The sequence below is a fragment of the Plectropomus leopardus genome, chromosome 6, assembly GCF_008729295.1.
Source record: "Plectropomus leopardus isolate mb chromosome 6, YSFRI_Pleo_2.0, whole genome shotgun sequence".
Lineage (NCBI taxonomy): Eukaryota > Metazoa > Chordata > Actinopteri > Perciformes > Serranidae > Plectropomus > Plectropomus leopardus.
The window spans coordinates 9,014,133-9,028,305 of record NC_056468.1 but is presented as its reverse complement, the minus strand read 5'-3'; the positions used below and the strand labels follow the sequence as shown (position 1 = coordinate 9,028,305).

At 39.6% G+C, this 14,173-nt stretch overlaps 1 protein-coding gene across 2 annotated transcripts in view; it reads right to left on the bottom strand.

Moving 5' to 3' along the window:
* Nucleotides 1-14,173, bottom strand: part of galnt9 (polypeptide N-acetylgalactosaminyltransferase 9) — a 108,391-nt gene that overhangs the window by 61,431 nt on the left and 32,787 nt on the right. For both annotated transcript variants that reach the window (XM_042487464.1, XM_042487465.1), the window contains exon 4: nt 6,458-6,632. In XM_042487464.1, coding sequence (XP_042343398.1) covers nt 6,458-6,632 — 175 coding nt within the window. The remainder of the gene's footprint in view (nt 1-6,457; nt 6,633-14,173) is intronic.

Genomic DNA, 14,173 nt, shown 5'->3' with positions numbered 1-14,173 from the left:
ACTAGTGTTTTAAGACTGAATAGCTTCCACGTACACACAGACTACCTTCATCTGTCAAAGGGAAGACAGCAGACTTTAATGAAGCCATCCACTCACTGCAAACTCATTTTGACCTCCTTCCACAGTAATGCTAGAGCCGCAGGAGAGTCCAGCAATAGATTAGCCAACAGATTAGTCGACATGAAAAAGGAGTATTAAAAATTAAAAAAAAAAACAAAAAAAAACAACAGACTAGCCATATATTCTAATCACAATATAGAAGATGTAAAATGTGTTGATGTCTGTCAGATATTCTCTTTTCTGGAAAAACAATCTGACAGTTTGACTTCAGAAATAACTTAATGATGATAAATGGCCTGAATTATTATTTTTTGTCTGTATCTTTTCTGCTGCAGGTTTTAACATGATGAATTCTCTTTGAAACCTTTTGATGTTTCAAAGCCGTCCGACAAACAAGTTGTTCAACTCAATGAGCCATTCTGTCGTTTGAAAAGGATAGTATGAGCAAACCCTGCTGACTGAAGGCCCACATATCATTTACACCATGCAAGTAGGTGCTGGCATAAAGACTTTGCCGTGAACCTTGAGTCAGGATTGTTTAATGTTGCTCCTCACGTGGTTAGCTTGTCGTGGCGAGCTGAGGTGCTGCTGTTACTGTATCTCCTTCTACACTCCCTAACCTCGAGGAGCTCTCTCTGCCATTCCAGCACCTTCCATTCATCTCTCTGCGTCCTTGAGAACCCCCTCAAAACACCCCAGAGCCAGCCAGCAGCTCCAGCACCTCAGGGAACCATGAGGCTGATAAGATCGAGACGCTCTGGAAATGAGGACACATCTGGTTTTGACAGACGAGCCTGCGTCATTCCTCTTCCTGTATCTGCAATTTCATCTGCATAAAACGGAGAGGGCTTTCATCCTCATCAACCAAAATCATGCCTTGTTCCATACAACAATAGGACTTTTTTTCCTATCCCTATGACTCATCCAACTTTATGAATTCATGCTGACATCCTCCAGTGCCGTCCGCACCATCATGACATTACTTTCATTTTCAGGTTCATACTGAATCAGGAGCTCCTTTGATTTATTAACTCTTCATGGCTGACTGTTTGTCTTTTATAATAGCTGCGCACACATTTTACAGAATCAAAGAAACAGAACATAAGTGTTACAAGCCAGGATAAATATCACTGTAAAATCGTAATTTATATCTGATTTACTTGACCTCAGTGTCCTGCCTTTGTCCTGCAGCTCTTCCCCTTTGAGATTACCTTCTTTATTTAGAATTTCCAGATCAACAGATCTCAAACAGTTAATGATTCAGGAGCATGGAATTATCAGATAATGAAATCTAACTGTGCACAGAATTATGCCCCAAAGAGCATGAGGGCTCTCAGTGAACATGTGAACCACTCATGGGGGGGGATTTTGTGGTAATGTAGCTTTCAACGAACGACCCAAATAATTGATGTGAGAGCATGGACAAGAATAGCACGACAAATTGAGGAGAGTTACATTTCTCATGTTTTGGAAAGCCTTTACAAAACTTATGTTATGAAAAATTAATTAAAATTTAATTAAAACTCTAACAACAAAATGTTGCTGTTAAAACACAGTCAAAGTTGTTTTCTGGAATGTAAATTACATTTTTAACCTCTATACTGTCTGTGACATATCCATTAAGTATTTTAAGTGTTTTTTTTTTTAAGAAAAGTCATCATCGGTAAAATGTAATCGCCTATGCTACTAGAATTTAAATAATTACTATGTTATATAGTTTATTTTTAATGATAAATGATGTAAACATGCTTTGGCTTGTCAGTGTTTCAAATATTTTAGATTAATTAGAGCTTATAAAATATAATATTTTGTAAATTTTTAGGTGAATAATATGTGGCTGCAAATACGTAGATGCCAGTCAGAATATGATCTAATTAATAATGATCTAATGATACTAATATTCCTCTGCTGAGACCTGATGTTAGATTTGATTGCAGCCTCTGCTCACATCCATATTGGTAAATGCCGAACTTTGCATGGAAATGACACATGACAAATTTTCTGTTGTACATCCATATAATACATAAAGGCCACTGTGAGGGAGTTTATTTCCAAATGCACGCTGGAGTTGATGAAAAAGGAGTGCTAAAAGCAAAACTGCACAAAGACTCAGTAATTACTATTAAAATAAAAATGCAAGGGTTAAAGTAACACTGTGTAAATTGGTCATTTTTAAGCGTAAAAATGAACTGTGAAGGTTTTAATTTGTTGCCTGTGTACAAGTGATGCACGTGCATGTGACAGTGTGGGGTGTGTCTTTGAAGAAGATCTAAGCCTGCAGTGCCTCTGGCCATTTCATAACTGCATTAACTCTCTGTAAATGTGAGGTCGTCCGCACTCCACACTCCTCCTGCCTGGCTGTCTCACAGAGCAGCTCAGACATGCACAATATAGAGCACATATTAATACAGGCCAGTCTCCTGCCTCCCATAAAAAATGCAGAATCTAAAGAAAGTAAAAGGTATCTGTGCAGAATGTCAATTCATTGTGGCTTTGAGGCTTTTTGAAGTAGACAGTGGGATGCAGAAGCATGAACTGAAAAAAAAGCTTCCTGCGATGCAATGTTAGATTCCACACTACTTCTAAATGCATTTGCTCAGGATGTGGTTGATACGATAGAAATGTAAAGGTGGCATAAATCCCCGTCTTTTCTGCAGTTTTGGAGGTCTGCCTGGCTTGTGCTCTGTGAAGCACTAAGTATGGCTGCAGCCTTCTTTCTTGTCTCCAGACAGATATAAACACTAAGCCACCACCAGACAAAGTAAGCGAGAGTAAAGACATGATTTACTTTGCTAAGAAAATATTTCCTCAGCCTTCAAGAATCCTCAAATCTATGTACCACTGAGATTAATATAATACCATTGCACCTGTGTGGCATAATAAGCAGCTAGAGCTCCATATTAACAAAAAAAACCTGATAGCAAATATGAATATGACAAATATTACATGTTTCATAATTGCAGGACGCAGAGGTTGGTTTTACTACATTCTTACTTTTATGAATTCCACCATTTTGTCTCATTTTTAGATAAACTCTCCAGGTCACATCGCAGCGGAGCATTCAAAATTCATCAAAGTGTTGCTTTCTGAAGCATGTATTTCATTACAACCTCGCTGCAATGGCAATCTTATCTCCCGCACACACTCAGCAGGGAGTGGCTGCTATACTTCTAATCATTAATCGCTAATAACCTGAGATTGCAAGAGTGCAGGGACTTCAAAACCAAATAAATATCAATTTCCCTGCGACTCTCCTCAGCAGCTGCATAGTAGGATACAGTAGGTCCTAATTACAACACGCTCCCATTTCCTGCCATTAATCCCGTTTATTTACAGAGCAGGCAGAGCGAAACGGGCCCTGTTTGAAGCAGAATGGACAAGCGTTGTCTCAAGGATGGATGGATATAAAGTGTTAGAGGAGATGGATTATGAACATTTAGCTGATGCAATACTGCCTTAATGATAGGCAACAATTTCATATCCTCATATTAAAGCAGAGCAAAGCTGTGGAAATCTGATTCCATCACTCGTCTGGTGGATAACCCTCGCTTCTTAACTCCTCATAAACCAACATGGTGTGAGGGAATGGGAAACAGCTGTCAGGAGCAATATACAGGATGGTACAATTATGTCTGCTTTAACAGTAATGCGAACCAGCATTACATTTCAGCTGCAAATGTACAGCACCCCAGGTGGAATGCCATGCCAATGAATCACAGCACTGCAGCTGAGAGCTGGCAGCATTGTCTCTTTCTCAGTATGCACAGGCAGCGTGTGCAAGGTCATTGAGGGAGACTCTCCACAGCATCTACAGGAGCCATCCATCTCACTTATCACTGTATGTGCAATGGTGAATAATCATATTATGATAAATAGGGGGCTTCTTCCATTGTAACAAACAGATAGTGTGGATAGCACGAGTGAATCTATCTGAATACAGGAGCGGCACAGAATGTTTGCAGACATACAGTCGATAATAAATGCACACACACACACACACACACACACACGAAAAAGATATCTAAGCAGCAAGAGGGAGCTTCTTGAAGATGTCTGTCAACCTCCCTCCCTGCCATATTCCTCTACCCAGCATCTACCTGTAGAAAAATCACAGGGATTCTGCTCTACTTTTCATGGACTTCTGTAAATAAAAACGCATGCAAAAGCAAATCTGAAGCAGCAAGACAAAAAATAAAATAAAATAAAATAAAGGCAGCAGTTATCAAAGGAAGATGGAGGCGGGTATGTGGGTGGGGGTGTGTGTTGGGGGGCAGAAGAGGGAGGTTTGTGAAATTCACACGATGGCAGTAGGTGAACTAACTCAAAGGAGACAGCATGTAGAGCAGGGGGTGGTGATGACATAGCACAAGAACTGAGGAGGAGGAGACCTACATGGAGGTGAATGGGTTACGTGGGGGGCATGAAAGGCATGTCTATTTTTGGGCAAGAACAGATGGGGAAACAGATGAGGGATCCACCAGGGTATCAATTATCATCAGAACTGCACCTAGGCAATGATGCAACCGTCTCCCTGAGTACTGTTTGTTGGCTGGGCGGCTCGTCTTACACAGCCTGCGGGCCGCAAGTTCACATTCACGCTACAAAAACAGAGTGCCGAGAGGCAATGATCAAGGTACATCATATCACTACAAGGGCTAAAGGGTCAGTGTGTCTGGTGGTAAATGGCTGACTAATACATGGTAGACAGAATACACATGCTTTGTTAATTTCATAAGCAGGCTCACAATCACCCTGACCTTTAGTGCTTTCATGTTATCTTTACAAAGGGATCCTTTTCAATACTTTACCAGTTAAAGAAAGCACTGAGTTTGCTTTTAACAGGCTTGTCAGTATACTGTTTTCATGAGGCATCACATGTGAGTATGGCAGAATTCGATAAGGGTGTAAGACAGTGCTACTATCTGATTCTGTTTGTGTCACAAAAATATCTGTATTCAGAGGTGAGAAAAGCCGACACCAGAACTGTTGGGAATCATCCAGCCTGCCTCGTTTTTTACGTCATATTGTTTTTTACTGCCATTAATACTACTCATACATATGTATCTGTTCATTAAGCTGCTCACAAAATATACATAATGCCCCGAATTAATCATACAGTGAATCATGTTTTGTATTTGAAATACAAATTCATAAAATGAAAATGTAAGTCTACACTGACTCTAAATAAAAGCTGTTAATGGCCCAGCATGACCTCTGCATGCACATTTGAGACGGCCCCTCATCTGAGCTCCTCAGTTTTCATCTACTGTCAAGTTGCTCAAAGAGCCAGGATTCGATATTCGATATTTTTGTGGGTATTTTTTAGGTTATTTTCTTGTACTTTTTTAAAATGAATTTCTTGCTCACTTTTGGGTCATTCCGTAATAAGTTTCTCATTGCCTTTTTCCTACATTTTTTTTCTCTTCAAAATATTAACCTGATTGCTCAGATTTCAAGGTATTAACTTTACTGAGTTATGATAGAGAGGAAATAGTGTGACGCTTGGGATATAACATGTGACAGCAGTGGGGGCTGACAAAAAAACAAATATTACTGCAAAAATTCTGCTGCTTCTGCTTTATGTTTGTATTCAGGGCAGATTATCTGTTCATATACAAAACAATTGATGATATTTGTTTACATCCCTGGTATCTAGTTAGCCAAAAAAGCTGAACTGCATCCATGGACACAGTAAACCATTTTCAAGTGGAAAATATATCTCTCTGCTATCCTCCTCCATCTCTCCTCTTTCTTCATCCCTCCATGCCCCTCTTCCTGCCTCCCAGGGAACAAAAGCTACACTTCATTTTTAAACACTGACAGGCTCAAATTAGGTGTCAATTACATCTATTTGAGTGACTTGTTTGCTGGTAAACTTAAGCAGCAGCCAGACATTGGAGTGAGACCCCCCAAAGTAATTTCACATCTCAAAATAAGCCCAGAACCTGCAGGTAAAATTATGTTGAAATGCTCAGCATTTGTGCTCCCTCTTTAATTACACTCACTCTCACTTTTCACAGCGTTTGGCTCTCTCTCTTGTCATCAGTGTGCATTTGCTGGACAGGTAGTGTCATTTAAATTGGGCTGTCTTTTTATTCAGCTCTAACCAAAGCCCATTACTCACATTTTCAAAGGCAATGCAAAAGAGGAAAGCTTATTAACGATAAACCCTCAGTAATAATAAGAGTCATTCTGCTGAAAAGTGCTGTCTCAGTTAGAATTGACCTGGCGCTATATCAAAATGCTTAGGGCACACTAAACTGCGTATTTCAGTGATAATAATCTTACATGACATCCCTCTGTACTGAAAACATGAAAAGCAAACCACAAAGGCAAAGGTGAGAAAGGACAGAGAAACAGCTCAGACCTTCTCATGTTCAACATGACCTTTTCTTACCAGCCAGTGTTAAACTCGACGTGAGCATCAAAGAAGCCGACGACAGGAGCCGTGGCCGCATTCCAGCCGTGTATTCTGGCTCGGATCAGGCCCTCCCGCTTGCTGTTCCTCACAATCTTTACCAGGCCTGGGTAGCGCTTGTTCACATACTGGTCCAAGTTGAATTTCAGCTCCACTGAAAGAGAGCAGATTAGAGAAAATCTCCCTTTAAATTACATCCAAATGACGGCGTGAGTGAATTAACCATGGGGTGCAGAAAATGTGTTTCCAAGATGGGATTGGTCTAACTTTCCTTGAGTCTTTATGTCAGGACTGCAGTGAAAATGAAGGTTATTTTCTTCTATCTTTTAAAATTTTTTTTTACTCTTTTGGTTAAAAGAGTGAATAAGAATGGCAACCAGTGTGGGCAAGCTGCTTGAAAAATTCAATCATCTACTCATTACATACAAATGACATATTTAAAAAGTAATCACATCAGTATCCCAATTAATTACTCAATAGCAAAATAAATTTGGCAATGCTATAGTTAGCTTCCCATTTGTAGCTTCTAATTTGGCAGCTAAAGGGAAACTTCAAAACTTGGTCCAGATGTAAAAACCACTATGTTTAGATTGGTCAAATCTGGACAAGATTAGATTAGATTAGATTAGATTTGTGAAAATGCAAAAAGAGGGAGGATTTCACTGCTTCTTCTACCCATATCTAACTGCTGAATCGGACGCTGCAAATCGAAAGCTAACTTCAGCATCGTACGAAGGCATCTTATTCTTATTTGTAACTTTACTTTAGCTGCTCAGCTGAGAACCGCTAGATGCCTTTAAAGAACTCCAAAACCTGCAAACCCACACAACACGTTTGACATCACACGTACAAATAGAAAATGAGACATAATGGTTTACGGTGATTTCAGACCGAATGTGAAAGAGCTCTACCTGGCTTGTTCTAATTGCTGCAGCCACAACATCCACCTCGACATATTGTAGAGATCAGTATATTCACAAGCCAACCCCCAAATATTGCAGAAACACAGAATTACTGGGATTAGCAATTGTAATGTGATTACTTTTCAAATTTCAAAACAAACAAATTTCAAACTGTAAACATTTACAATACTTGTTAAATAATACAGTAATCTCATTACTGTAATTTATTATTATTCATTGCTTTAGATTCCAACAATCATGGTAGCTGGCAGCTTCACCTGCATGATGACATCTCCAAATAGTGAGAGAAAAATAATGTAAAGAGACCTGTTTGCTGAGCTACCCTTTCTGCTTTAATATGAAAAGGACACCACACTGATGAAAAAAGGTAAAAGATCCACTGAGGGCTTATGTATTTTTGTTGAAAATCATTTTGATCTTTCAGAGCTTAGATGTGTTTTTAACTCAAATCCTGTATCAAATCCAACAATATCAAGAAAAGCAGCATTCATTTGATAATCCCAATTGAGACAGTCTTCAAGGTTACGATACAGGTTGCTGTACGATGTGACTATCTAATGCATTCCACTGCTGATGTCTTTATTCCAGATGGATTACAACATCTCTCCTCCTCTGCTCTCACAGACAAGTCTGGCTGTCATCACTGGAAAAAAAAGTTTCCGGATAAACAGCCAGTTGCACAAATTGCTGTCTGTGTTTCGTTGGAGGATAGATGGCTGTTTGAGCTTCTCCTCTGGGTTACTGCTGAGCGTTCCACTTTCTGAGGGAGAGATTAATAAGGACGCTTGTGGCACACCGGCTCTGAACAGCATCCACACCTAGCTTCTGACTGTGGCTCGCCACATAAATCAGCCAGTGAAAGTAGAAAAATGGCAGTCTAATCCCCTGTCTGTGTGACTGAGGAGACGCAGTGAGTGGAAGGATTGTCAGGAGTCTTTTTCCAGCTCAAGGTCTTAACATATGGTGCTGGTGCACGGAGAGAGGGTGAATTTGGAAGCAGTGACCCTTGAAGCAAATCAAGCTCTAGCATTTGACACCAAACTAAAGCAACCACTCAGGGGATCTTTCTCTGTTTCGGTCTGTCCGTGGATGCGTTGTTCTCCACTTCAATGGTACTTTTACGTTTAAAATGAACTAATGGGCAGCAGGGCAGACAGTGGTAGCACTCTGACTGCAAGTAGGTAGCAGAGGTGAAACTGCCGGGCAGCTGGCTGCAGCATTTCTGTGCAAACAACGCATCTTTGCTTTTTTTCTCCTACTGCTCAAAGACATGCTGCCTGTGGATAGGAGAATTTGTCAGTGACTGGTGGTTCTACTTTTAGTTAAGTTACATTTAAGGGAGTTGTGCCACTACTGTCCAATAAGAAGTGATGATTTTAGAACATTTTATATTCACGATCTGAGATTGTATAGGTTTACTTTTGTCCAAATGTAAACCCGGTTTTGAGTAACCCAGTGTCGCAGTACTTGAGAATTGTCTTTGTCCCAAGACTGCTTTTTGAAGGTCATGGTCTCAGACTCAACAGCATTTTTACTCTGCCTTGGCATTGTCTCAGGCAAGGAGGACAATAGATTTTATGTCAAGACCAGTCAAGACCACGATTGTGGGTATTAGGGTTGAAACAGTATGAGATTTTAACTATGATAACCATCTCCAAAAATATTGCAGTTTCAAGGAATTACAGTATTACAGAATTATTATTATTATTATTATCAGTCAGAATGACTCATAAAGCAATAAAAGGTTTTGGGTTAGCTTTGAACAAATGTATTACTATTATGATTAAAACTTTAAACCATTTTTACATACAAAAAGTCTCCCCTTTAAAAAATGATTAAAATAAAGGGCAAATTCTCTGTAAAACTGCACTTTTTTTCAATATCGTAGATAAGCAAATGTACGCAGTATGATATCCATCAACTTTCATATCACATACCTTAAAACTGGTATATAGCTGCAACCCAAATAGGAATATCACTAAACTTTAAAATGAATGCTTAATAAAGATGTTATGTCACTCCGTGTCTGTACTTATTCACTCACAGAAAACAAAAGAACATTTCAACATATAAACTCACCCCTACAATGCCTTTTGATTATTTTTTTTTTCAAGACATTTCTCATGGTACACTTCTACACACACACACACACACACACACACACAAACATATAGATATATATATATACACACAGCATGGCAATGAAAGAGGTGAATCAAGAGGACTCTTCATTTGTTTTGTGTGGATGTTTTCAGGGGAATATGGATCTTTCAGTTTTGCCTTTGGTTTGCATCTTCAACATATCCCACATTTTACTGAAAGTGTGTCATGCACTGTGGGACTCGCCCTGCCTCGGTCTTGACTCAGTCTTGACCACTCTAAGTCCAGGACTTTTTTTGGTTTCAACACTGTGGTGCCCTCTAAGCAAAACTATAACAAAAAGAAATAGGCACTCCATCAAGAGAGAGCTGAACTCATCAAAGTTAGACCTTTTACTCTTTAATCTCTTTGGTATAAAGCATCTCAGCATGGGGTCGGCTACAAATGAGCATGCTGTTACCATTTAGTTCTAATGTCACGTAAGATCATTTAGAAATAATGAGGTTCAACTTTACTGCATTCCCATTTGGATCAGTCGCTTTTAGAGGCTGCATTGCACCCCTTTGAAGGTTCTAAGACATTTGCAGTTTGGTTCTGTTTGCACTATAGAAAGGTTTTGAACCTGTGCGACGAGTCTCCTTCATCATCGGCCTTCCCTGCAGCAACAATATGATAAAAGCTATTAGAGTGTAATAATTACTGGGCTTTGCTGGGAAGGAGAAAAGTTATGGGCCTCCCTCTGATCCTAGCAAATAAAACATTGGACTGCATCCATGAGAGGAGAGTTATGGAGCAGGGAATACATTTTAAAGGACTAGCAATGAAACATAGCTGAGGATAAATAACTATCCATCATGCTATGAATTTAAAATGAACGCGTAGTAGACTGCGCGAGGAGCACCATGAATTCCTGTGTCGACAAAGGAGATGATGGAAGCCGCTGTGTTAAAGATGGATGGCAAATAGGTATTGAACATGCTTTTGATTAGTTAAACTGTGGTAAAGCATTAGCATTCACTTACATGCTGCAAATCCTGAATTATATTCTCTTTTGCACTGCCCCCAATGTGCTGACTAACTAGCAGCATACTTGTATTCAAATAAGCCACAGGATTTTCTGTTTACGATCCAGTAAGATCAGCCTCAGAACATCCTTCAGTTGTGTTTTGTTGTTGTGTTTACAAAGGTCTAGTCTCTGCTGCACAAACCACAGGCCACATTCTTCTAGCAGTGGATTTATGGACTTGTCTCAGACACTGATACGGAAACAGGTCTGAAATCAATCACTTTGATCGATCACAAGCAGACTAGTGACGTTACCTAACGGGTAAACTGGCTCACCACATTAATGTGAATTTCATTAAATATTCAAAAACATTGCAGCCAAAAGGAAAATGATACTCCTCATCCCGGCATAACAACCCTAAACTGTGTGACAGTATGAGCCCTTCACTTTAAGTGGGGAACATTTTGGCATTGCGGAAGTAATCTGTGCAGCAGCTTGTCAGCAATACGGAGGATATCCACCTCTCACACATTCACTGAAAGCAGCACGATGGGTTAGGGTAAATTAGTTCCTGTTTTTTGACTCCTCCATCCTTTGCCTACTCATAACATTTTCACCCACTTCATTTAAAATTACGCTCTAGTAATATTATGCTATGATTTTTCTCTGAATCACCGACGGGTACATTTTAAAGCAACAATCAGGGATACACTCTTTAAACTAAGTTACGTTCTTTTTCTCTGCTCTGCTCTGCTTCATCACCGGGTGAACATTTTACCTGCTCTACAGACATGGATGGATAACTGAACTGAAGCATCAGCCTCCACCAGCCTTCATCTCCAAATTGTCACTGTATTACTGTAAGATGTACCGATGTACAGACACTCGAAATGACCACAAAGACATGAAAAGGAACAGCAAAGACAGACAAAATTACTTCACAAAGACACAAAACAACCAAAAAGACACAAAATGACTACAGAGACAAAAATACTAAAAGGGACACAGAATGACTACAAAGAGACACAAGATGACCAAAAGGGCACAAAATTGCTACAAGGAGACATAAAACAACCAAAAAAAAAGACACAAAAAGACTACAAAGAGACAAAAAGGACAAAAAAAGACACACAATGACAACAAAACACACAAAATGACTTTAAAAAATGACCTCAAAGACACAAAACCCCTAAAAAAACAAAATAACAATTACATGCAAAGAATTTCAAAGATACACAGCGACTACAAAATGACCACAGAGACACAAAATGATCAAAAAAAGACACAAAATGACTACAAAGAGGCAGAAAAAAACAAAAAAACAACCTCAAAGAGCCAACGCAAACAAAAAAAAAAAGACAAAATGGCCAAAAAGAGATGTAAAGGAGCTTTGAAGAGACACAAAATATCTGCAAAACGAGGCAAAGCAAGTGGAAAAGGACACAAAATGATGAAAAAGAGACACAACACGTGTACAAAAGGCTGTGGGTCTTGTTCCCAAGTAGCGGAGGTGGTGGGGCCCTTTATATATCTTTACCCAGGGGCCCATTATCTCATAATACACCCATGTCTATAGATGCAGACATACTGTGCACTGTTGTCAGACTACAAATAATGATTAAATGCTGTATGTGATAAACACAACTGCAACAAACTTTTGCACTTTAATAGTTTTTTGCAACTGTCGAGTCAGACAAACTTTTAATGGAAGTGAAAGTCAGAGAATTTCAACAAATGAACTTCATTTATTGTAAATAGAACCAGTGTAATTTTCAAGATTGTTTCTTGCAAGTGTCAATGTGTCAGACAAATTTCCTGCAGTATGTTAATGAGCAAATCCTCCATTCTTTAATCAGATTTAATGTATGCAATGTTCAAAGTAATTCAGATCCATTTGAAATTAATACTACAAGCTGTATTCAACTGCTCCTCGGTTTATATCCTGTTTTCATTATATGAATCATTAAGTTATCAATTTGGTGGTGGTATTTGCTAGAATTGAATCCTGTAGGCCTCATTAAGCCTTTTCCTTGCTAGTAAGATGGCGAACAACAATGAATTGGAGTCATCCTGCCCAACACACGCATAAACACACACACACACACACACACACATACATAGAGAGAAAACTCATCACTGGGAATGTGACTTCACTTCAGACCGCTGGAACCAGTGCTGTGAATAAACCTCTCTCAGCCTCCAATAAATGTCAGCAGCTGTCCCAGCTCAGGAAATGTGTCGCAGCGACAAGGCAAACATGCTTCCTGTGCTTGATTTATTATGCCAGGAGTGAGCGTGGCTGTACCTCCACTCATCTCACTGAGCCTTGTTTAAATGAGAGGGGACAGACAGAGCCATCCAGAAAAGGTCAAGCAGTCCAGCCCTGCATGTTAATTGTCTAATGTCACAGCAGAGCGCCTCCCGAGAAACAGCTCACACTTCTGCACAAATCATCATCACAGTTGGTAAACATGCAGCAGGAGCCGCTGACAGATGTGTCGGTTCGCAGACGGTGACCTCAATGTGACCTTGTAGCAAACATGCTCAAGTGGACAATGAAAACATCAACACTTTGTTGTCGCATGCCGTGATGTCAGTGAACTGCACGCGGCGTGCTAATGTTGAACACCAGTCTGTGATGCTTTACAGCAAAGGTTACCAAACAAGCGGCAGAAGTTGTAACATGAGTTAAGCTCTCTGTTTCGCTCACTGCTGTTTAGGACACGGCTTGTACATCCGTTTCAATTTGCTGCTTCCTGTGGCTGGAGACGACGTTAGTCTAACAGCTCTGATGAGTTTCCATGCCTGAGGTGTTGTTGCGTTGAATTAGGTGAATCTCTAGGGTTTAATTAGTGAGAATGGGATGCCAACTTTGTGGCTGAAATATCAGGATATTAGACAGTCATGTCGTTTTTTGATGAAGGGGGTTGCTCTTGTCAAAAACTCCATAAAACAGGAAAAACTGAGGCAGCGCAACAAACAATAAACACTGACTAATAACCTTAGAAAGTTGATACTGTGAAGCTGTTAGCAAAGACTTGTCCATTTACAGATACAGAGCAACATCAGCATTCCTTGAGAGTCGTGTTTTAAGTGACTTGGCAAATATTAGTCCAATATGGGCCCCATTTTGGCTGTGTGGCTCTCCACTGAATTCTAACAGAGATATTTCTCTTTAGCTGCTGAAGGCTCCACTGTGTTCACAGTCACTATCTTTGCCATTTAGCGCTGGTCAGTTAATGCAAAGTCAATGTATTTTTCTGAAAGCACCTGTTTGCTTCTGCTGCAACAACACGGATGAGCGCTATGAGAGTGAAGCAAAAAAGGTAAAGTTGTGGACCAAAACCTAAAACTAGAATTACAGCCTGGCAGTTGTTTGCCTCAGCACATCAGTCACCCATTAGTACAGAAGATCTCTACAGTCAGTACAGCTTTAATGTGGGTAACTGATATCAGTGTTTCTGAGGAAAGTGTTTTTGTGAAACATTATATTTCTTTTTTTTTTCATTATTTTATCCTATTAATTACACATTTGTATTGAATTCTGTCTTAATTAGCATATATATTCTTAAGTTATGGCCAAAAACATGTTTTGTGAGATCAGTGACCATGTCCTTTGACCTTTGATAACCAAAGTCTAATCAGTTCATTTTTGAGTCCATGTGG